General features: G+C 44.8%; 1 protein-coding gene across 1 annotated transcript in view; it reads right to left on the reverse strand.

Moving 5' to 3' along the window:
- The window catches only part of LOC144996333 (uncharacterized), a 43,148-nt gene extending 21,811 nt beyond the window's left edge, over window positions 1-21,337 (reverse strand). The window contains exons 1-5 of the mRNA XM_078955726.1: window positions 21,206-21,337; window positions 14,686-14,787; window positions 14,407-14,510; window positions 11,240-11,509; window positions 9,881-11,170 (exon numbers count right to left, since the gene is read on the reverse strand). Coding sequence (XP_078811852.1) covers window positions 9,881-11,170; window positions 11,240-11,509; window positions 14,407-14,510; window positions 14,686-14,787; window positions 21,206-21,323 — 1,884 coding nt within the window. The 5' untranslated portion in view covers window positions 21,324-21,337. The remainder of the gene's footprint in view (window positions 1-9,880; window positions 11,171-11,239; window positions 11,510-14,406; window positions 14,511-14,685; window positions 14,788-21,205) is intronic.
- Window positions 21,338-23,043: the final 1,706 nt, after the last annotated feature.

Consider the following 23,043-nt stretch of genomic DNA (forward strand, 5'->3'; position numbering starts at 1 on the left):
TAATATCAGAGGTAGTACTTGACAACCAACTCTGACTGGTTGTGGTTGGTAACAAGTTTTTAGAATCAGAGCCTGTGTTTGTGCGAGCTGTGATTTTTACTGGGGTGTCAGTAGATATTGTTGGGCCACCAATGGTTTTGCTGTGTGTTATTGTGGTTGCACTGGGGGAACTGAGAGAATCGGTACTTTGCCCTGAATCAAATGTGGTGGAAATAAGTACATTAGGCCTGGCATTTGGCAAAGAGGAGGTTGTCAGACCAGTACTACTTAAATGGTCATCAGTTGATGTAGTCGCTTTATCGGAAGTGCTAACCATGAGATCCGGAAACCGACTGCTCAATAAACTACTATCTTTCGTTGCAGCCAATCCTTGATAGTTTCTTTCTGTGACAGAAACATCTGTGCTTTTCTTGTATACTTGCGTAACACTTGTTGGGTGTGTGCTGTCGTGTCGTGTGGTAAGGAAAGCTGGGAAATTGATTTCTGATCTTTTGCCAGCTTCTGGGCTTTTAAATGTGTCTAAAAGAACAGTGGTGTGTGCAGTATCACTGGCCAGATTCAGATCATCAGTAGAACTGGTTGGGTGTGTTTTTGACGTCCAGTTTTCAAGTGGGGTAGTTGGTTGTGAGGTGGCTGTTATTAAAGTGGGTGTGGTGGTGTTTTGCGTTCCACTGATCGTGTTGGCTAGTGTAGCGTTGAACACTGAGTCTATTGATGTTTTATGAAACGAGGATGTAACTGACATGTCAGTGGATGTGACATCTGTAATACTGCTGGGATGCATGTCTGTTGACAAATCCTTTATGTCCCTTGGGATTTCACCTTTTGAATTTTCAGCAAGTCCAGAGAATGCCGCAGTGTCATTGGTTTTGGTAAGCACTGTGGAGGACATAATCAAAGCTGAATTTGTTTGGGGATCTGTGGTGGTTTGGGGAGTGTCACTTAATGTTTCATGAGTGGTCGAAGCTGCACTTTTAAATGTGTTGACAGTCCAATTGGAGGTAGCGGAACCTTGATTTTGAATAGGTGTTTCAGAAGCCAAGGTAGAGAGGGGACTATTGAACAGGTTTTCTGTGACTGTACTTCTATTTTCAGTACCTTTGACATCACCGAGAGCTGTGGCTATTGGTGATTTTGTGCCAATGCTAAGTGGTGTGGTCCGAATTGGGGTGTTGTTGGATTTAGATGAGTAAACTGTGGCACTGGTAGCAGGTATTTCAGGAGGTCCCGTTGTTGTAGAAGAGCTTGTGTTAAGGATATTTGTGAAATGATGTGTTGTAGTATAAGTCAAAGGATCAGTCCAACTGTTTACTCCTGTAGTGTTAGTCATGGAAGCCATAGTGGTAAGTGCAGTTGTTGTGGTTATAAGAGTGTCTTTTAGGTTTGCCATGGCATCAATCATTAGTGGGTTTTCAGTGCTTTTGACTGAAATGGAGGAAATCTTAGCTTCCGTGTTGGTGTTTTGTTCAGTAGTTTTAGGCACGGAGGCTCTGCTTGTCTGGGGAGTTGTAGGGGCAGGAGTACCTTCATACAACATGGTAGATAAACCATTGTCATCTGTGACAGGCATACTGGTTGTCTCCCTTAATATTGCAGTTGTTGGGTAGACAGAGTTCTTAGTGTCAGTAGCAGGGGTGATAATCAATGCATCGCTGGTAGTCTGGTTTGCTTTGGGTGAAAGAAGCTGCTTGTTGGTGGTGATTGGAATGTCAGTGGTGGCTTTCAGTTCAGATTTCAAAGTGCTTTGAATGTTGTTGGTTGTCCAGTTGTTTGTGAAGGCACTTGGATTATTGAAGGTTGTAATATCAGAGGTAGTACTTGACAACCAACTCTGACTGGTTGTGGTTGGTAACAAGTTTTTAGAATCAGAGCCTGTGTTTGTGCGAGCTGTGATTTTTACTGGGGTGTCAGTAGATATTGTTGGGCCACCAATGGTTTTGTTGTGTATTATTGTGGTTGCACTGGGGGAACTGAGAGAATCGGTACTTTGCCCTGAATCAAATGTGGTGGAAATAAGTACATTAGGCCTGGCATTTGGCAAAGAGGAGGTTGTCAGACCAGTACTACTTAAATGGTCATCAGTTGATGTAGTCGCTTTATCGGAAGTGCTAACCATGAGATCCGGAAACCGACTGCTCAATAAACTACTATCTTTTGTTGCAGCCAATCCTTGATAGTTTCTTTCTGTGACAGAAACATCTGTGCTTTTCTTGTATACTTGCGTAACACTTGTTGGGTGTGTGCTGTCGTGTCGTGTGGTAAGGAAAGCTGGGAAATTGATTTCTGATCTTTTGCCAGCTTCTGGGCTTTTAAATGTGTCTAAAAGAACAGTGGTGTGTGCAGTATCACTGGCCAGATTCAGATCATCAGTAGAACTGGTTGGGTGTGTTTTTGACGTCCAGTTTTCAAGTGGGGTAGTTGGTTGTGAGGTGGCTGTTATTAAAGTAGGTGTGGTGGTGTTTTGCGTTCCACTGACCGTGTTGGCTAGTGTAGCGTTGAACACTGAGTCTATTGATGTTTTATGAAACGAGGATGTAACTGACATGTCAGTGGATGTGACGTCTGTAATACTAATGGGAAACATATCTGTTGACAAATCCTTTATGTCCCATGGGATTTCACCTTTTGAATTTTCAGTAAGTCCAGAGAATGCCGCAGTGTCATTGGTTTTGGTAAGCACTGTGGAGGACATAATCAAAGCTGAATTTATTTGGGGATCTGTGGTGGTTTGGGGAGTGTCACTTAATGTTTCATGAGTGGTCGAAGCTGCACTTTTAAATGTGTTGACAGTCCAATTGGAGGTAGCGGAACCTTGATTTTGAATAGGTGTTTCAGAAGCCAAGGTAGAGAGGAGACTATTGAACAGGTTTTCTGTGACTGCACTTCTATTTTCAGTACCTTTGACATCACCGAGAGCTGTGGCTATTGGTGATTTTGTGCCAATGCTGAGTGGTGTGGTCCGAATTGGGGTGTTGTTGGATTTAGATGAGTAAACTGTGGCACTGGTAGCAGGTATTTTAGGAGGTCCCGTTGTTGTAGAAGAGCTTGTGTTAAGGATATTTGTGAAATGATGTGTTGTAGTATAAGTCAAAGGATCAGTCCAACTGTTTACTCCTGTAGTGTTAGTCATGGAAGCCATAGTGGTAAGTGCAGTTGTTGTGGTTATAAGAGTGTCTTTTAGGTTTGCCATGGCATCAATCATTAGTGGGTTTTCAGTGCTTTTGACTGAAGTGGAGGAAATCTTAGCTTCCGTGTTGGTGTTTTGTTCAGTAGTTTTAGGCACGGAGGCTCTGCTTGTCTGGGGAGTTGTAGGGGCAGGAGTACCTTCATACAACATGGTAGATAAACCATTGTCATCTGTGACAGGCATACTGGTTGTCTCCCTTAATATTGCAGTTGTTGGGTAGACAGAGTTCTTAGTGTCAGTAGCAGGGGTGATAATCAATGCATCACTGGTAGTCTGGTTTGCTTTGGGTGAAAGAAGCTGCTTGTTGGTGGTGATTGGAATGTCAGTGGTGGCTTTCAGTTCAGATTTCAAAGTGCTTTGAATGTTGTTGGTTGTCCAGTTGTTTGTGAAGGCACTTGGATTATTGAAGGTTGTAATATCAGAGGTAGTACTTGACAACCAACTCTGACTGGTTGTGGTTGGTAACAAGTTTTTAGAATCAGAGCCTGTGTTTGTGCGAGCTGTGATTTTTACTGGGGTGTCAGTAGATATTGTTGGGCCACCAATGGTTTTGCTGTGTGTTATTGTGGTTGCACTGGGGGAACTGAGAGAATCGGTACTTTGCCCTGAATCAAATGTGGTGGAAATAAGTACATTAGGCCTGGCATTTGGCAAAGAGGAGGTTGTCAGACCAGTACTACTTAAATGGTCATCAGTTGATGTAGTCGCTTTATCGGAAGTGCTAACCATGAGATCCGGAAACCGACTGCTCAATAAACTACTATCTTTTGTTGCAGCCAATCCTTGATAGTTTCTTTCTGTGACAGAAACATCTGTGCTTTTCTTGTATACTTGCGTAACACTTGTTGGGTGTGTGCTGTCGTGTCGTGTGGTAAGGAAAGCTGGGAAATTGATTTCTGATCTTTTGCCAGCTTCTGGGCTTTTAAATGTGTCTAAAAGAACAGTGGTGTGTGCAGTATCACTGGCCAGATTCAGATCATCAGTAGAACTGGTTGGGTGTGTTTTTGACGTCCAGTTTTCAAGTGGGGTAGTTGGTTGTGAGGTGGCTGTTATTAAAGTGGGTGTGGTGGTGTTTTGCGTTCCACTGATCGTGTTGGCTAGTGTAGCGTTGAACACTGAGTCTATTGATGTTTTATGAAACGAGGATGTAACTGACATGTCAGTGGATGTGACATCTGTAATACTGCTGGGATGCATGTCTGTTGACAAATCCTTTATGTCCCTTGGGATTTCACCTTTTGAATTTTCAGCAAGTCCAGAGAATGCCGCAGTGTCATTGGTTTTGGTAAGCACTGTGGAGGACATAATCAAAGCTGAATTTGTTTGGGGATCTGTGGTGGTTTGGGGAGTGTCACTTAATGTTTCATGAGTGGTCGAAGCTGCACTTTTAAATGTGTTGACAGTCCAATTGGAGGTAGCGGAACCTTGATTTTGAATAGGTGTTTCAGAAGCCAAGGTAGAGAGGAGACTATTGAACAGGTTTTCTGTGACTGCACTTCTATTTTCAGTACCTTTGACATCACCGAGAGCTGTGGCTATTGGTGATTTTGTGCCAATGCTGAGTGGTGTGGTCCGAATTGGGGTGTTGTTGGATTTAGATGAGTAAACTGTGGCACTGGTAGCAGGTATTTCAGGAGGTCCCGTTGTTGTAGAAGAGCTTGTGTTAAGGATATTTGTGAAATGATGTGTTGTAGTATAAGTCAAAGGATCAGTCCAACTGTTTACTCCTGTAGTGTTAGTCATGGAAGCCATAGTGGTAAGTGCAGTTGTTGTGGTTATAAGAGTGTCTTTTAGGTTTGCCATGGCATCAATCATTAGTGGGTTTTCAGTGCTTTTGACTGAAGTGGAGGAAATCTTAGCTTCCGTGTTGGTGTTTTGTTCAGTAGTTTTAGGCACGGAGGCTCTGCTTGTCTGGGGAGTTGTAGGGGCAGGAGTACCTTCATACAACATGGTAGATAAACCATTGTCATCTGTGACAGGCATACTGGTTGTCTCCCTTAATATTGCAGTTGTTGGGTAGACAGAGTTCTTAGTGTCAGTAGCAGGGGTGATAATCAATGCATTGCTGGTAGTCTGGTTTGCTTTGGGTGAAAGAAGCTGCTTGTTGGTGGTGATTGGAATGTCAGTGGTGGCTTTCGGTTCAGATTTCAAAGTGCTTTGAATGTTGTTGGTTGTCCAGTTGTTTGTGAAGGCACTTGGATTATTGAAGGTTGTAATATCAGAGGTAGTACTTGACAACCAACTCTGACTGGTTGTGGTTGGTAACAAGTTTTTAGAATCAGAGCCTGTGTTTGTGCGAGGTGTGATTTTTACTGGGGTGTCAGTAGATATTGTTGGGCCACCAATGGTTTTGCTGTGTGTTATTGTGGTTGCACTGGGGGAACTGAGAGAATCGGTACTTTGCCCTGAATCAAATGTGGTGGAAATAAGTACATTAGGCCTGGCATTTGGCAAAGAGGAGGTTGTCAGACCAGTACTACTTAAATGGTCATCAGTTGATGTAGTCGCTTTATCGGAAGTGCTAACCATGAGATCCGGAAACCGACTGCTCAATAAACTACTATCTTTTGTTGCAGCCAATCCTTGATAGTTTCTTTCTGTGACAGAAACATCTGTGCTTTTCTTGTATACTTGCGTAGCACTTGTTGGGTGTGTGCTGTCGTGTCGTGTGGTAAGGAAAGCTGGGAAATTGATTTCTGATCTTTTGCCAGCTTCTGGGCTTTTAAATGTGTCTAAAAGAACAGTGGTGTGTGCAGTATCACTGGCCAGATTCAGATCACCAGTAGAACTGGTTGGGTGTGTTTTTGACGTCCAGTTTTTAAGTGGGGTAGTTGGTTGTGAGGTGGCTGTTATTAAAGTGGGTGTGGTGGTGTTTTGCGTTCCACTGACCGTGTTGGCTAGTGTAGCGTTGAACACTGAGTCTATTGATGTTTTATGAAACGAGGATGTAACTGACATGTCAGTGGATGTGACGTCTGTAATACTGCTGGGAAACATATCTGTTGACAAATCCTTTATGTCCCATGGGATTTCACCTTTTGAATTTTCAGTAAGTCCAGAGAATGCCGCAGTGTCATTGGTTTTGGTAAGCACTGTGGAGGACATAATCAAAGCTGAATTTGTTTGGGGATCTGTGGTGGTTTGGGGAGTGTCACTTAATGTTTCATGAGTGGTCGAAGCTGCACTTTTAAATGTGTTGACAGTCCAATTGGAGGTAGCGGAACCTTGATTTTGAATAGGTGTTTCAGAAGCCAAGGTAGAGAGGAGACTATTGAACAGGTTTTCTGTGACTGCACTTCTATTTTCAGTACCTTTGACATCACCGAGAGCTGTGGCTATTGGTGATTTTGTGCCAATGCTAAGTGGTGTGGTCCGAATTGGGGTGTTGTTGGATTTAGATGAGTAAACTGTGGCACTGGTAGCAGGTATTTCAGGAGGTCCCGTTGTTGTAGAAGAGCTTGTGTTAAGGATATTTGTGAAATGATGTGTTGTAGTATAAGTCAAAGGATCAGTCCAACTGTTTACTCCTGTAGTGTTAGTCATGGAAGCCATAGTGGTAAGTGCAGTTGTTGTGGTTATAAGAGTGTCTTTTAGGTTTGCCATGGCATCAATCATTAGTGGGTTTTCAGTGCTTTTGACTGAAATGGAGGAAATCTTAGCTTCCGTGTTGGTGTTTTGTTCAGTAGTTTTAGGCACGGAGGCTCTGCTTGTCTGGGGAGTTGTAGGGGCAGGAGTACCTTCATACAACATGGTAGATAAACCATTGTCATCTGTGACAGGCATACTGGTTGTCTCCCTTAATATTTCTGTTGTTGGGTAGACAGAGTTCTTAGTGTCAGTAGCAGGGGTGATAATCAATGCATTGCTGGTGGTCTGGTTTGCTTTGGGTGAAAGAAGCTGCTTGTTGGTGGTGATTGGAATGTCAGTGGTGGCTTTCAGTTCAGATTTCAAAGTGCTTTGAATGTTGTTGGTTGTCCAGTTGTTTGTGAAGGCACTTGGATTATTGAAGGTTGTAATATCAGAGGTAGTACTTGACAACCAACTCTGACTGGTTGTGGTTGGTAACAAGTTTTTAGAATCAGAGCCTGTGTTTGTGCGAGCTGGGATTTTTACTGGGGTGTCAGTAGATATTGTTGGGCCACCAATGGTTTTGTTGTGTATTATTCTGGTTGCACTGGGGGAACTGAGAGAATCGGTACTTTGCCCTGAATCAAATGTGGTGGAAATAAGTACATTAGGCCTGGCATTTGGCAAAGAGGAGGTTGTCAGACCAGTACTACTTAAATGGTCATCAGTTGATGTAATCGCTTTATCGGAAGTGCTAACCATGAGATCCGGAAACCGACTGCTCAATAAACTACTATCTTTTGTTGCAGCCAATCCTTGATAGTTTCTTTCTGTGACAGAAACATCTGTGCTTTTCTTGTATACTTGCGTAACACTTGTTGGGTGTGTGCTGTCGTGTCGTGTGGTAAGGAAAGCTGGGAAATTGATTTCTGATCTTTTGCCAGCTTCTGGGCTTTTAAATGTGTCTAAAAGAACAGTGGTGTGTGCAGTATCACTGGCCAGATTCAGATCATCAGTAGAACTGGTTGGGTGTGTTTTTGACGTCCAGTTTTCAAGTGGGGTAGTTGGTTGTGAGGTGGCTGTTATTAAAGTGGGTGTGGTGGTGTTTTGCGTTCCACTGACCGTGTTGGCTAGTGTAGCGTTGAACACTGAGTCTATTGATGTTTTATGAAACGAGGATGTAACTGACATGTCAGTGGATGTGACGTCTGTAATACTAATGGGAAACATATCTGTTGACAAATCCTTTATGTCCCATGGGATTTCACCTTTTGAATTTTCAGCAAGTCCAGAGAATGCCGCAGTGTCATTGGTTTTGGTAAGCACTGTGGAGGACATAATCAAAGCTGAATTTGTTTGGGGATCTGTGGTGGTTTGGGGAGTGTCACTTAATGTTTCATGAGTGGTCGAAGCTGCACTTTTAAATGTGTTGACAGTCCAATTGGAGGTAGCGGAACCTTGATTTTGAATAGGTGTTTCAGAAGCCAAGGTAGAGAGGAGACTATTGAACAGGTTTTCTGTGACTGCACTTCTATTTTCAGTACCTTTGACATCACCGAGAGCTGTGGCTATTGGTGATTTTGTGCCAATGCTGAGTGGTGTGGTCCGAATTGGGGTGTTTTTGGATTTAGATGAGTAAACTGTGGCACTGGTAGCAGGTATTTCAGGAGGTCCCGTTGTTGTAGAAGAGCTTGTGTTAAGGATATTTGTGAAATGATGTGTTGTAGTATAAGTCAAAGGATCAGTCCAACTGTTTACTCCTGTAGTGTTAGTCATGGAAGCCATAGTGGTAAGTGCAGTTGTTGTGGTTATAAGAGTGTCTTTTAGGTTTGCCATGGCATCAATCATTAGTGGGTTTTCAGTGCTTTTGACTGAAGTGGAGGAAATCTTAGCTTCCGTGTTGGTGTTTTGTTCAGTAGTTTTAGGCACGGAGGCTCTGCTTGTCTGGGGAGTTGTAGGGGCAGGAGTACCTTCATACAACATGGTAGATAAACCATTGTCATCTGTGACAGGCATACTGGTTGTCTCCCTTAATATTGCTGTTGTTGGGTAGACAGAGTTCTTAGTGTCAGTAGCAGGGGTGATAATCAATGCATTGCTGGTGGTCTGGTTTGCTTTGGGTGAAAGAAGCTGCTTGTTGGTGGTGATTGGAATGTCAGTGGTGGCTTTCAGTTCAGATTTCAAAGTGCTTTGAATGTTGTTGGTTGTCCAGTTGTTTGTGAAGGCACTTGGATTATTGAAGGTTGTAATATCAGAGGTAGTACTTGACAACCAACTCTGACTGGTTGTGGTTGGTAACAAGTTTTTAGAATCAGAGCCTGTGTTTGTGCGAGCTGTGATTTTTACTGGGGTGTCAGTAGATATTGTTGGGCCACCAATGGTTTTGTTGTGTATTATTCTGGTTGCACTGGGGGAACTGAGAGAATCGGTACTTTGCCCTGAATCAAATGTGGTGGAAATAAGTACATTAGGCCTGGCATTTGGCAAAGAGGAGGTTGTCAGACCAGTACTACTTAAATGGTCATCAGTTGATGTAGTCGCTTTATCGGAAGTGCTAACCATGAGATCCGGAAACCGACTGCTCAATAAACTACTATCTTTTGTTGCAGCCAATCCTTGATAGTTTCTTTCTGTGACAGAAACATCTGTGCTTTTCTTGTATACTTGCGTAACACTTGTTGGGTGTGTGCTGTCGTGTCGTGTGGTAAGGAAAGCTGGGAAATTGATTTCTGATCTTTTGCCAGCTTCTGGGCTTTTAAATGTGTCTAAAAGAACAGTGGTGTGTGCAGTATCACTGGCCAGATTCAGATCATCAGTAGAACTGGTTGGGTGTGTTTTTGACGTCCAGTTTTCAAGTGGGGTAGTTGGTTGTGAGGTGGCTGTTATTAAAGTGGGTGTGGTGGTGTTTTGCGTTCCACTGACCGTGTTGGCTAGTGTAGCGTTGAACACTGAGTCTATTGATGTTTTATGAAACGAGGATGTAACTGACATGTCAGTGGATGTGACGTCTGTAATACTGCTGGGAAACATATCTGTTGACAAATCCTTTATGTCCCTTGGGATTTCACCTTTTGAATTTTCAGCAAGTCCAGAGAATGCCGCAGTGTCATTGGTTTTGGTAAGCACTGTGGAGGACATAATCAAAGCTGAATTTGTTTGGGGATCTGTGGTGGTTTGGGGAGTGTCACTTAATGTTTCATGAGTGATAGAAGCAGCACTTTTAAATGTGTTGACAGTCCAATTGGAAGTAGCAGAACTTTGATTTTGAGTAGGTGTGTCAGGAGTCAGTGTTGCATTTTGACTGAGACTATCTGTATCAGTCGCTAAAAGTACAGTGGTTTTTGACGAATTACTTGCTAGATCCAGGTCATGAGTAGAACTGGTTGGGGAGGTGTTGTGTGCAGGTTTGGAGCTTCTTAAGTATGTTAACGACTCATTCACAGATCCAGTTTCCATGACAGTTGTAGGAGTGTTTTTAGAAAGAGTTTCAAGAACGTTCTTAGGCTTTGTTTTAGCCCGTGAAGCTTTTGCAGTATGCAGACCATTTTGGTGCATAGATGCAGCTTGACTCATTGTAAAAATTGGTATAGATGGACTTAGAACATGACTGATGGTGTTAGAGTCTCCTGTGAATTTCCTTGAATCTGTACTGAAATTGTAATCATCTATGCCTTCATTCAGAGTGCTTGCTGTATAGGGGAATGCAGTCATAGAGGGGGGTGTGTAGGTAACTTCGTTTGTTTTAATCAGAGCATCTCTTGCAGTCTTGGTTTTAGGAGTGGTGTTGGGGTCTTCTATGTCACTTGTTACCTTAAAGATGGTTGTTTGCGTTATGGTTTCTGTTATTAACTCTGTTTTGTCATTGGTAGTTGATGATGTAATGGCAGCTTTTGAATTAAATGTAGATTTCAGATGGTCTGTTTGGTTTTTAAAGATGGGGCTGGGAGTCGCAGAGTTAGTGCTAGCAGTGATGACAGAAGCATCAGGCAGGAAAACTTCCAGTTTCTTCAGGGTGTCAAGATGAGTGGTAGCACTTGATATCACAGGGGTTCTGCTTTGGACTCTTATGTTAGGAGGAGCAGCAGTGATGTTAGTTGTTGTTTGGTTTGCGTTTGAAACATCACTGCCTGAACTTGTATATTTGGTGTTTTCCTGTGGAAAGGTAGTGGCTGTCAAAACATCAGTTATGATGGTTGAAAACATTTTGAGGCTTTTGCTTGATTTCAGGTCTGCAACTGATGGACTAAGTGGATCCTTGGTAGATGGGGTATCAATGGTCACATTCGGTTGATCTTGTCCCCCCAAAGCTTTTGGATGTTGAGTCCCCATACCTCTCTTGGCAGCAGTGAAACACGGCACCAAAATCGTTGACATTTCGCCGTCAGAGTCCAAATAAATTATTTCAAGAAGTGAGTCCTGCAAGACATACAGCTGTTAGCTTTTCCCATAGGTTTTCCTGTCAATCATATTTTGGAGCCTTCTCACCGTTTCTTCAGTGTTTGAAATCTTCATGACCACTGGGCCTGTTATTGTGTAGGTCCCTCTGTCCACAGCATACCTGCCCAGAGTTCTAACCCTCTCAGGCCTTGCTTCAGGAGGCAGTTTCACAGTGATTTCTTTGGGTCCACAGTGTATTGATGGTAGAACTAGAGACTGCTTAGGCTTGTGGCAGCTGACCACAGCTGAGACTTCTGTCTGCAGCACACGGTCAAAGTAATGAAATGACAGCTGGTGAGGTGCGGCTCCATCAGAAGTCTGGGAAGACAAAAATGTTTAACACATGACCATGGGAAATATATATACAAGAGCACTAGTGAGCACAAAACCGTGAAAATAATACTTTAAGCATTTACGTAGCTTCTTTAGATGCTCTGTTTTGTTTACCATTTTCACATTTGTGTTTAAAAGCATTTTTAGATGGATGGATGGAAATAAAGAAAGAACTTTAATTTTTATTTTTAACCTGTCCTGTCCAACAGCTAGGCAAACAGATGAGAGCTGAAAGCCTCTTGTGTTGGACATATTTTACTTTTACAACAGGGGTTGTGAATTTTCTGACAAACCAGAGGTATGTCTGAATAAACCCCTTTTGGAATCGAGACCAAACTTTATTCATTTTAATCGTATTTTTAAAATATTTTGTGTTGGAACTGATGGAAAAGGAAAGGAGGGAAGAAGAGAGAGGGATGTTAGAGAGGGGGGAAGGGGGAAAACCATGAAGCAGCATAAAGCAACAAGTTGCTGGATGTTTATCAATACGGTCAGGTTTAGATGTAATACATATTTAGAGGGGGTGGGGCCTGTCCAAAAAGAACTTTATTTTTATCCAATGATGGAAAAATCAATTTAAATGTTTGAAAAGTGTTGTCTCCAAAATTTTCTGTAATTTGCTGGGAATAACTTTGGTAAGAACGCTCGCTCATTCTGCCTAGGCTGCTATCATGAAAGACTGTGGCCGGAATATTCAGCAAAGCTTGATGCATGCTTGTGTTTACCGTGTTGTGAATTTGGAGGGAACAATGACAGAGATCTGGTTTTCACAAAACAAGGATTTAATGATTGGAAAACTGCACTGGAAAAAGGCAAGGAACTCACAAAGCATGCATCAAGTCAATGCCTCATAAAAATGCAAAAACCTGGTTCTAAAATGTCCAAAGAGAGGCCACCATTAGTGGTCTATTAGGGCCCACTCAAGGTGAAAAAAGGAAATGTTACATAAAAACAACTGGAGAAGTAGTTCAGTTCCTTGCAGTAAATGAACTTCCACTTCGTTGCAGTGTGAAAAGCTCAAATGATGATGATTTCTCTGCAGGACTGTTCTTAAAAAGGAACCCACGCTCCCTTGCTGTGTGGTTCCATCACATCCAAAGTGATGGAACCAGAGACGGATGGAATGTGGATCTGTCAGTCATGATTAGATTTGTCTGTAAAGGTATTCCAGAGGATCAAATGAATGGTCAGAAGTTATTACCAGTCAAATTCTTGAGCATCTTCCTGCTACAGGTTACAGTGAAGCTGAAATTGTCAGTCAGCCTATGGTGGAGCTTCTGTCATGATTGGGGTCAGGGCCCAGGCCTTATTGCCAAAAAAAGGTAGGGAAGGATCTACCTTCTATCCACTGCTAGAACCAGCAGCTGCCTTTGGCAGTGGTCCATGTATGCAAGCAGAGACGTGTGCAAAAATCTTTTCTGATCTGTCGGGATCCCTGCACTCATTTTCTCTTCTCTAGAACTATGATGTTCCTGCCCTAAAATGACTGTTAGAGATCAGGTGGACAAGCCATCATGATTTGACCAAGTGCCTTGTGGAGAATCGGGATGCTGTTATGAGTATCCTGTTAGAGGTCACAGAGGTCATAGCTGCTGCTGGTGACATCTGCACAGAGGCATCAGGGTCACGGATAATGTTAAGGCGGCACCATTTCTTTGAAACAGAAAAGTTTCTTCTAAAAGTTCTGGCTTCCTTAAAGTCTGCAGATGCCCTGCTGCAGATCATTCTGTTGACCTGTGCTGTGCTTCAGAAGTAGTCTGTGCATCTCTGCAGGCTCTGAGCAGATGAGGAGAGTGAGTATTGCTCAGCAGACTCCTGGACTCCTCCAGGCTCTGAAGAGAGATTCTTAACATTTTGGACATAGCCATTGTAGAGATGGAAACAAGATTTTCCTAAAGCAATCTTGACCTCATGAAAGCAGCTATTTTCTTAAACCTCAATTACCCTCTTTTCTGGATGTTGTCATGTTAGGTCCTTTGCAGAAGTGACAGTGACAAACTTTCCAACAAGATTCTAACAGGTTTAAAAAGACTGATGATGACAGCAATGCAGAGTTTGTAGACCTCTCCTATGTTTACAAATGTGGGTATAAGAATGCTTTTCCTCAGCTCTACCGCATGTATGTGACCTGCATTTTGATTGGTGGATCATTTGCATCATGTTAAAGCTCTTTCTCAACTTTGTCTCCAGTTCTTACTCCGTTCTGCTGCACCATGCTACATGACAGAAAACAAAATGTATTTATTTTAGCCGACAAGGAGGTTATAACAAGAAGCCTGATATGGACTCATTTGTTAGAAAAAAACAGACTAATGCTGTAATTACTGATAGAAGCCGTGCTGTGTGTTCAGAACAAAATAAACTAAAGGCACAAAAAAACATTAAAAAGAAACGAAAGTCAAAAAAACTCAAAAGAATAAATAGCTACACAGACAGACAAGCTTAGAATAAATAAAGGTAATTAAAAATTGCTCACTCACTCGCTCGCTCGCTCTCTCACTCACTTCCTCACTCACTCGCTCACATAATTAGTCACTAACTCACTCACTAACTCACGCACTCACTCGTTTGCTCGCTCGCTCACTCATTCATTTACTCACTCACTCGCTCACTCATTTGCTCACTCACTCACTCATTTGTTCACTCGCTCACTCATTCGTTTACTCACTCGCTCAGTCATTCACTCACTCACTCATTTGTTCACTCGCTCACTCATTCACTCACTCACTCATTTGTTCACTCGCTGACTAATTTGTTTACTCACTTACTCACTCATTCGTTTACTCTATCACTCACTCACTCGCTCGCCCATTCGTTCGCTTACTCGCTCACTCACTCGCTCACTCACTTGCTCACTCACTTGCTGACTCCCGTAAGGTTACCTGCACAAGACAGCGGCTGTAAGGGAGCTCCAGCTGCAGCCATGGTCCAACGGTTTGAACAGAACCACCACACCTGTCTGGCAACAGCATTAAGCTCGTTCCGTCTGCAGAGACAATCAGATCTGACAAGGTCTTCAAGAACTTTCTGGTTCAGATAAGGTCTTTGCTGTGTTATCTGGATCTGATCCAATCAGCTCTCTATGGTCAGCAGACCCAGAGTCGTTTTCTCCTGTGGGAGTGTGAAGGGGGGGGGGGGGGGGGGGGGGATTCATAAGTTACCTTGCAGCTGCAGGCTGGAGTGTCGCCACGTCGAGAAGCGCAGCGACACCGACATGGTTCCGCAGAGAAGCTGAGGCCTGCCCGTCTCTAGCCCATGAGAAGCTGCAGAAAGCACAGGACTTTCAGAGATGGCATGACACAGCGACCTGCCCCCCCCTCTGTGCTTTGAGCAGGAAGTGGGAGAGCCTTTCAAAATAAAGCATCCTACATAAAGTTCTGTTAAAGGAAGTATGGGAAGAACTGGGATAATCCTTTTGAAGACGTCTGAATGCAGAAATTACAGCCGTGCTGATTACCAAAGTCTTCTTTTTAATCAGTGATGTTTTCTCTCACAATCTTCTCTGTTTTGGGGGGCAGCTGTGGTGCAGAGGACTCAACCTCTGATCAGAAGGTCACAGGTTCAGTTCCCACCTTGTCCACCCATGTTTCAAAGTGTCCTTGGGCAAGACATTGGAAGAGTGGATGAGTGTCTGCCCTGAGATTAGGCCGTAATGGTTCAAGTCCACAGTAAATGGGGTCCAATGCCTTACTGCTGGACACATTTGCATTTGGGTCTTGTTATGTAATGTTACACATTTAAAAGTAGGTCAACTATCAGAACTTTAACCTCAATTAATGGTAAAAATAGAGAAAAAGAAAATCTAACCATTTCTTTCTGCCATTCCACTGCATTTCTGTTTTTTCACTGATTGTCCTGTCCAGCAGTGAGAGAAATAAAAGCTGAGAGCCTTGTGTTCTGGACAGATTTGATCTTTATATTTAGAAATCCTGAAGCAGCTGAACATCTGTTTAAACCTGTTTGGTGTTTGAAACTAAACTTCCATCTATTTCCAAAACCTGTTGGACCTCCTATAGCCCAACCCCAACCTTCTCATGATTACAGGGTTGCTGGAGCCTATCCCGTGTACTGTAGGTAAATGTGGGGTTCACTTTGTACAAAACTAAACTGAACTTTATTTTTAAGGGCTTTTTCTGTCTTCTTTTTTGGGGGGATGGGGGTGCTGGATCAAACAGTGAAGAGAGAGAGACTTGGTTAGAAAAAAGAACAGCGAATAGAACTTGTAAAAAAACGTACACAATTTAGTTTACAAAACATCAAAATATGCTTAAAACTGAACATTAACAACGTGATGTTTATAGAAGGTCGGGGGTTTAGGGGGTCTGGGCTTAAGGGGGTTGGGGGTATAGGGGGTCTGAATTTTGGGGGTTGGGGTCATAGAAAGTCGGGGTTTTAGGGATTTGGGTTATGGACGGTTGTGGTTTTAGAGGGTTGGGGCTATAGTGGTCAGGGTTTTAGGGGGGTAGCATTTTAGGAGGTCAGAGTTATGGGGGGTTGGGATTATAGAAGGTCGGGGTTTTAGGGGGTTGGGGTTATAGCAGGTTGGGGTTTTAAGGGTTGGGTTTATAGAAGGTCAGGGTTTTAGGGGGTTGGGGTTTTAGAAGGTCAGGGTTCTAGGGGGTTGGGGTTATAGAAGGTCGGTGTTTTATGGGTTGGGGTTGTAGACGGTCGCGGTTTTAGGGGGTTGGGACTATAGAAGGTCAGGGTTCTAGGGGGTTGGGTCTATAGAAGGTCAGGGTTCTAGGGGGTTGGGGTTATAGAAGGTCTGTGTTTTATGGGTTGGGGTTGTAGACGGTCGCGGTTTTAGGGGGTTGGGACTATAGAAGGTCAGGGTTCTAGGGGGTTGGGGCTATAGAAGGTCAGGGTTCTAGGGGGTTGGGTACATAGAAGGTCGGGGTTTTAGGGGGTTGGGTACATAGAAGGTCAGGGTTCTAGGGGGTTGGGGTTATAGAAGGTCGGTGTTTTATGGGTTGGGGTTGTAGACGGTCGCGGTTTTAGGGGGTTGGGACTATAGAAGGTCAGGGTTCTAGGGGGTTGGGGCTATAGAAGGTCTGTGTTTTATGGGTTGGGGTTGTAGACGGTCGCGGTTTCAGGGGGTTGGGACTATAGAAGGTCAGGGTTCTAGGGGGTTGGGGCTATAGAAGGTCAGGGTTCTAGGGGGTTGGGGCTATAGAAGGTCAGGGTTCTAGGGGGTTGGGTACATAGAAGGTCGGGGTTTTAGGGGGTTGGGTACATAGAAGGTCAGGGTTCTAGGGGGTTGGGGTCATAGAAGGTCGGGGTTTTAGGGGGTTGGGGTCATAGAAGGTCAGGGTTCTAGGGGGTTGGGGCTATAGAAGGTCAGGGTTCTAGGGGGTTGGGGCTATAGAAGGTCAGGGTTCTAGGGGGTTGAGGTTATAGAAGGTCGGTGTTTTATGGGTTGGGGTTGTAGACGGTCGCGGTTTTAGGGGGTTGGGGCTATAGAAGGTCAGGGTTCTAGGGGGTTGGGGCTATAGAAGGTCAGGGTTCTAGGGGGTTGGGTACATGGAAGGTCGGGGTTTTAGGGGGTTGGGTACATGGAAGGTCGGGGTTTTAGGGGGTTGGGTACATAGAAGGTCAGGGTTCTAGGGGGTTGGGGTCATAGAAGGTCGGGGTTTTAGGGGGTTGGGTACATAGAAGGTCAGGGTTTTAGGGGGTTGGGGTCATAGAAGGTCAGGGTTCTAGGGGGTTGGGGCTATAGAAGGTCAGGGTTCTAGGGGGTTGGGGTTTTAGGGAGTTGGGATCATAGGCTACGTTCACACTGCAGGCTGAAACGACCCAATTCCGAATTTTTTGCCCCTAAGCGGCCCAATTCCGATCTTTTCATGACAGTCTGAATGACACAGATCCGATCTTTTCAATTGCGACCCAGGCCCCGTGGGTTTGCCGGCCTGATTCCGAATTGTAGCCGTTCTTTTCAATTGCGACCGCCGTCTGACCGGCCAGGCGACTTGATTCCGAACTGTACGTCATCGACACGCAACAAACGTCATCATTTTGCGTTAAAGTAGGCAGGAACGAGAACGTAAACATCAACCATGGTGGACGATGCTGCTGAGACCAGACAGTGGAAGGGAAGCGAGATCCCCGATTGGATTAATATTTGGGCTGATCGCTCTTTTCAGGCCAAACTCCAGGGCTCTTATTGCAACTGGGCGGTTTTTGAAAAAATTTCCAGATAAATGGCAGAGCGTGGTGTTGAACCTTTACCGCGATAACTTTTTTTTCTTTCTCCCCTTTGACCGTGCTCAAGCGCGGGGGACCCGAGGCGATCCCCCTCCTCCTCCTCCCTGTTCTGATCCTTAGATTCTCCAGAACGGGTTAATAAAGAGTCCATAGCATTTATTTTGGGGGAAAACCTTCTTTTATTACCGTCCTCCGTAACACACAACATGAATGCGCGCACACACTGCCCCCCCCCCCCCATTCTCTATCGCGGCACGCGCTTGCACACACACACGCGGGCGAGCGGCTCCAACACATACACATTTCCATTCCACTACAGTGGGTACAGACGATCCAGACTCCATTGCCTTCTTAAAATGAGAAGATTGTAATTGTGCTGCTCCTTCGTGAAAATAAATTTAATATATTACAAAAAGAGCTCCGCTTTTGACAACACTGTTGTTGACATCCATTGTTAACGTTGGCTCCGCAAACAAGTGACGTCGTTCACCGTTGAGTATTCTTCTGGCTTCTGCGCATGCGGGTCTCGTTTGGGTCGTGTCACGGTCACACTGGTGATCACAAAAGTTCGGATTTACTTGGAAATGTGAACGGTCTAGCAAACAATTCGGATTTTTTCAAAAAATCCGAATTGAGCATTAAGCCCTGCAGTGTGAACGTAGCCATAGAAGGTCGGGGTTTTAGGGGGTTGGGTACATAGAAGGTCGGGGTTTTAGGGGGTTGGGTACATAGAAGGTCAGGGTTCTAGGGGGTTGGGGTCATAGAAGGTCGGGGTTTTAGGGGGTTGGGTACATAGAAGGTCAGGGTTTTAGGGGGTTGGGGCTATAGAAGGTCAGGGTTCTAGGGGGTTGGGGCTATAGAAGGTCAGGGTTCTAGGGGGTTGGGGTTTTAGGGAGTTGGGGTCATAGAAGGTCGGGGTTTTAGGGGGTTGGGTACATAGAAGGTCGGGGTTTTAGGGGGTTGGGTACATAGAAGGTCGGGGTTTTAGGGGTTTTGGGTACATAGAAGGTCGGGGTTTTAGGGGGTTGGGTCTATAGAAGGTCAGGGTTCTAGGGGGTTGGGGTTATAGAAGGTCGGTGTTTTATGGGTTGGGGTTGTAGACGGTCGCGGTTTTAGGGGGTTGGGGCTATAGAAGGTCAGGGTTCTAGGGTATTGGGGCTATAAAGGTCAGGGTTCTAGGGGGTTGGGTACATGGAAGGTCGGGGTTTTAGGGGGTTGGGTACATAGAAGGTCAGGGTTCTAGGGGGTTGGGGTCATAGAAGGTCGGGGTTTTAAGGGGGTTGGGTACATAGAAGGTCAGGGTTTTAGGGGGTTGGGCACATAGAAGGTCAGGGTTTTAGGGGGTTGGGGTCATAGAAGGTCGGGGTTTTAGGGGGTTGGGCACATAGAAGGTCAGGGTTTTAGGGGGTTGGAGTCATAGAAGGTAGGGGTTTTAGGGGGTTGGGGTCATAGAAGGTCGTGGTTTTAGGGGGTTGGGGTTTTAGGGAGTTGGGATCATAGGCTACGTTCACACTGCAGGCTGAAACGACCCAATTCCGAATTTTTTGCCCCACACACACATTCACACACACATTCACACACTGAAGGGGGCTCCGCTGCCGAACGCTGTCACCAACCTGTAACCACCAGGAGCAATGGGGGGTTAAGTGTCTTGGCTGAAGATACTTTGCCACATGGGGCATAGGGTGGGGATAGAACCTTTCATCCTAAAATCCCAGGTTGACCGCTCCCCCTCTACATCATGGTTGTACAATTTCATTCTAACCTGCTTACACACGCCTCTCCACCTTTAGTGGGAAACAGGTGGAGTCTTCTCCACCTTCTCCACCTCTGCTACCTGGAACCTCACCATTCCACAGGAGTCTGAAGTCTGGTTCACCTCCTCCCTAAAACCACACAGCACACTTCTTTTCACTGTTACCATCACTTGGTCCTGTGCTGTGGCTTTGTCCTCTTCATCTTCCTCACACCCCCCTTCTCTGCTCCATTCTGCATTTGAGTTCTTCCATTCAAAGTTCTACTCAAAACAAATCCCTGCATTTAGCTGGACTTGGGACCAGCACACAAAGGACTGGATTGTGTCTCTTTGTGGTTGTATTGCATATCCTCACATATATCCACACTGAATTATCCACACAATGACAGATCATACACATGTAACTACTGTCTACATCAACCTGCACACACACACACATGTGCAGAGATACACACACACACACACACATGTGAGCATTTACAAGTTACTGTACAATGCGCTGCATTTCCAAATCTAAAATCTGTTGGACTGAAGGTCAGGTTTCGTCATCCTCTGATGTCTCACGTCTTTACTAAAATCCTCTAAGAGTGAGATGTCTGTTTGGGGTTTCCTGTTGGAAGTCTTCTGACCTCACGGACAGACATCACTACATGGACAAAAACAGATTTCCAATCAGCAGATATGATGTGGGTGGAGAAGAACTGAACATTTCAATCTGAACCAATGATCTGGAATCTGTTCTAACCTCTGATCAACGTGTCATTTCATCTGCTCGTCTGTCTTCTCATGTTGTCTTTTTGTTTTTTTCTGTTACTGTCAGAAATCCTGATGATATTTCATCACAGAACACTTTTCACATTAGAAAGTTCCCTCAGCCGTAATGTTTCTGCGCCTTTGTCATTTAAAGCTGCTCTTGGTTCTTCAGACTGAATCTGGCTTAAATATTAGGATTTTTGATACATCTCCTGAGTTCATTTCAGCAGCAGCGGCTGCTGCAGCAGGTCTCGTTGCTGCATCATTTGACTTTATTCTATTTTGGACAAAGCTTCTCATATTCAGAGCAAAAACAGCAGAACTGATTCTTCTACTGACCTGTGTTGTTTTTTTACCTGTTGTCATGGTGATTCTTCAATCTGAGCTCCACTTAAGGTATTTTAACGTCCACAAGAGTCTGATGAACTCAGACAGAAGTTGATCTTAACCTGATGAGTTAGAGTTTCCCAGTTCAGATTCAACCAGTGAGAGTTTTTGTCAGCTCAGGTTAGGCTCAGCATCCTCAATGACCAGAGCTCCAGAGCAGTTCTCCAGAAGAGCAAACAATAAAGAAGATAAAAGATCCACAACATGCTAAAGGATGTCCGTGTGCTGAGTTTGAGAACCAGATAAGAACTTTGTGCAGCTGACCTGAATATTTCAGAGAATCCAGAGTCTGATGGTTTATTTCTGCTCGGAAACACTGAATCAAGCATGTCAGACATGGACGAAGGCTTTGCCAGCAGAACCACAAACACGTTTCAAACAATCATCGGGATCCCCCTACTCCAAAATCTGCTGTTCATGACACCACAGCACCAGGGAGGATAAGTTTGTAAGAAAGAAGAAGCAGTTTCATTGGATGAATTCAGCCAGAACTCTTCAGCTCAAAGTCCACCGAACCAGTTCACATGCTGATCTCTGTCTGACTCAGAATCCCAAACCAGGACCAGAACCAGGCATATTCTCACCGTTCACGAACTTCCACACTGACACGGAGCCCCCGTCGGGGCCAGTCATGGTGCCGTCCTCAAGAGCCGAGCCGAACCAGACCACTGTGATCCATCCGAGCCAAACCCAAACCGTCATCTTACCACTGAGGATAAAACCCCGCCCCCTGAAGTCGACAGGTGCTGATGGTTGTGCAGCCCGAAACTGACCCAAACCGCCTGCACACTGAATAAAGCATCTAAGGTGAAGAGAGGAGACGAGCTCCTCCTCTTCTCTGACCAAAATAAGGTTTTGTTATCTTGGAGCCGGAGCCAGATTGGAGAGGAGCCCTGATAAAGCCCAGTTTGAAGCCTGAGAACCGATCCAGAACCGCAAATGCCACGCCTAGTTTTTCTTCTCTGCTGGTACCCATCGCCGATGTGTTTCATGTTGTGAACAGTTGAAGCCACTCTGGAAGGAAAACCATTACTGAACCAGAACCTTGTCCTGATTTGGGCCCCAGATCACGTACTGTTTTCACCAAACAAAGCCAAGGCCTCACACTGATAAGATAGTGGATTTCCTCCCAGCTACTTTTGAATCAGGTCACACTGGGGGTGGGGGGTTACTTCGATTTATTGAAACCTGAAAAATGTCATAAGTTTAGATTCAAATGAAGAATCGGATGTTTGATTCCCTATTTTCCTCCGATTATGAAAGTTACTCTGACTGTCCTTGACTACAGAGACATGACAACAGCTTGTGTTCAAAAAAGGGGGTTGGTTGGTGTGTTGATAACATTTGAGTGTGTGTGTAGACGGGCCCCGCCCTTTTTGTACTGCATTTGAACCTTACCATAATGATTAACAACCAGTAAACCTGTCTGCTCTATGCTGCTTCATAGTCTTATCCCCCTTCCCCTCCTATTATCACCCCCTACCGCCCCCTCTCTCTAGCGTCCCTCTCTCTTCTTCCCCTCTTTCCTTTTCCGTCCGGTCCAACACCAAAGATTTTCAGACATGATTGAAATTAATAAAGTTTGGCCTCAATTACAAAAGGGGTTTATTCAGACATACCTTTGGTTTGTCAGAAGATTAATAACCCCTCTTGTTAAAGCAAAATATGTCCAACACAAGAGGCCCTCAGCTCTCGTCTGTCTGCCCAGCTGTTGGACAGAACAAGTTAAAAAAAAAAAAAAAAAGGGGGTTGGAGCTTTGTGTGTCACCCTCTGTGCGGGGTAACAGGCAACCCCCCCCCCATACACACACTATCTTTTTACAAGACACAGTTGTTCAACTTGATACATACTACTGGGTGCGACATAAAAAATATCCAAACAGTCAGTCATCAAACATTGGACAGTGAATCAGCAAAAAGACACCATACCTCCAGTATCTCTGGCATTGAAAGAACTCTAGAGGGTGGATAACCTGTCCAGGCCTGTAGGGGGTGGAGTACCTGTTCAGGCATGTAGGGGGTGGATAACCTGTCAAGGCCTGTGAGGGTGCTGAACAAGTCCAGGCCTGTAGGGGGTTGGAGTACCTGTCCAGGCCTGTGGGGGTGAAGTACCAGTTCAGGCCTGTGGGGGTGAAGTACCTGTTCAGGATTGTAGGGGGTGGAGTACCTGTTCAGGCCTGTGGGGGTGGAGTACCTGTTCAGGATTGTAGGGGGTGGAGTACCTGTTCGAGCCTGTAAGGGATGGAGAACCTGTTCAGGTCTGCGGGGGTGGAGTACCTGTTCAGGCCTCTAGGGGTTGGATAACCCGTCCAGCTTGTAAGGGGTGGAGAACCTGTCCAGGCCTGTATGGAGTGGAAATCCTGCCCAGGCCTGTAGGGTGTTGGTGTACCTGTTCAAGCCTGTGGGGGATGGAGTACCTGAT

The sequence above is a fragment of the Oryzias latipes genome, chromosome 12 (assembly GCF_053564925.1).
Source record: "Oryzias latipes strain Hd-rR chromosome 12, Olatipes_Hd-rR_3.1".
Classification (NCBI taxonomy): domain Eukaryota; kingdom Metazoa; phylum Chordata; class Actinopteri; order Beloniformes; family Adrianichthyidae; genus Oryzias; species Oryzias latipes.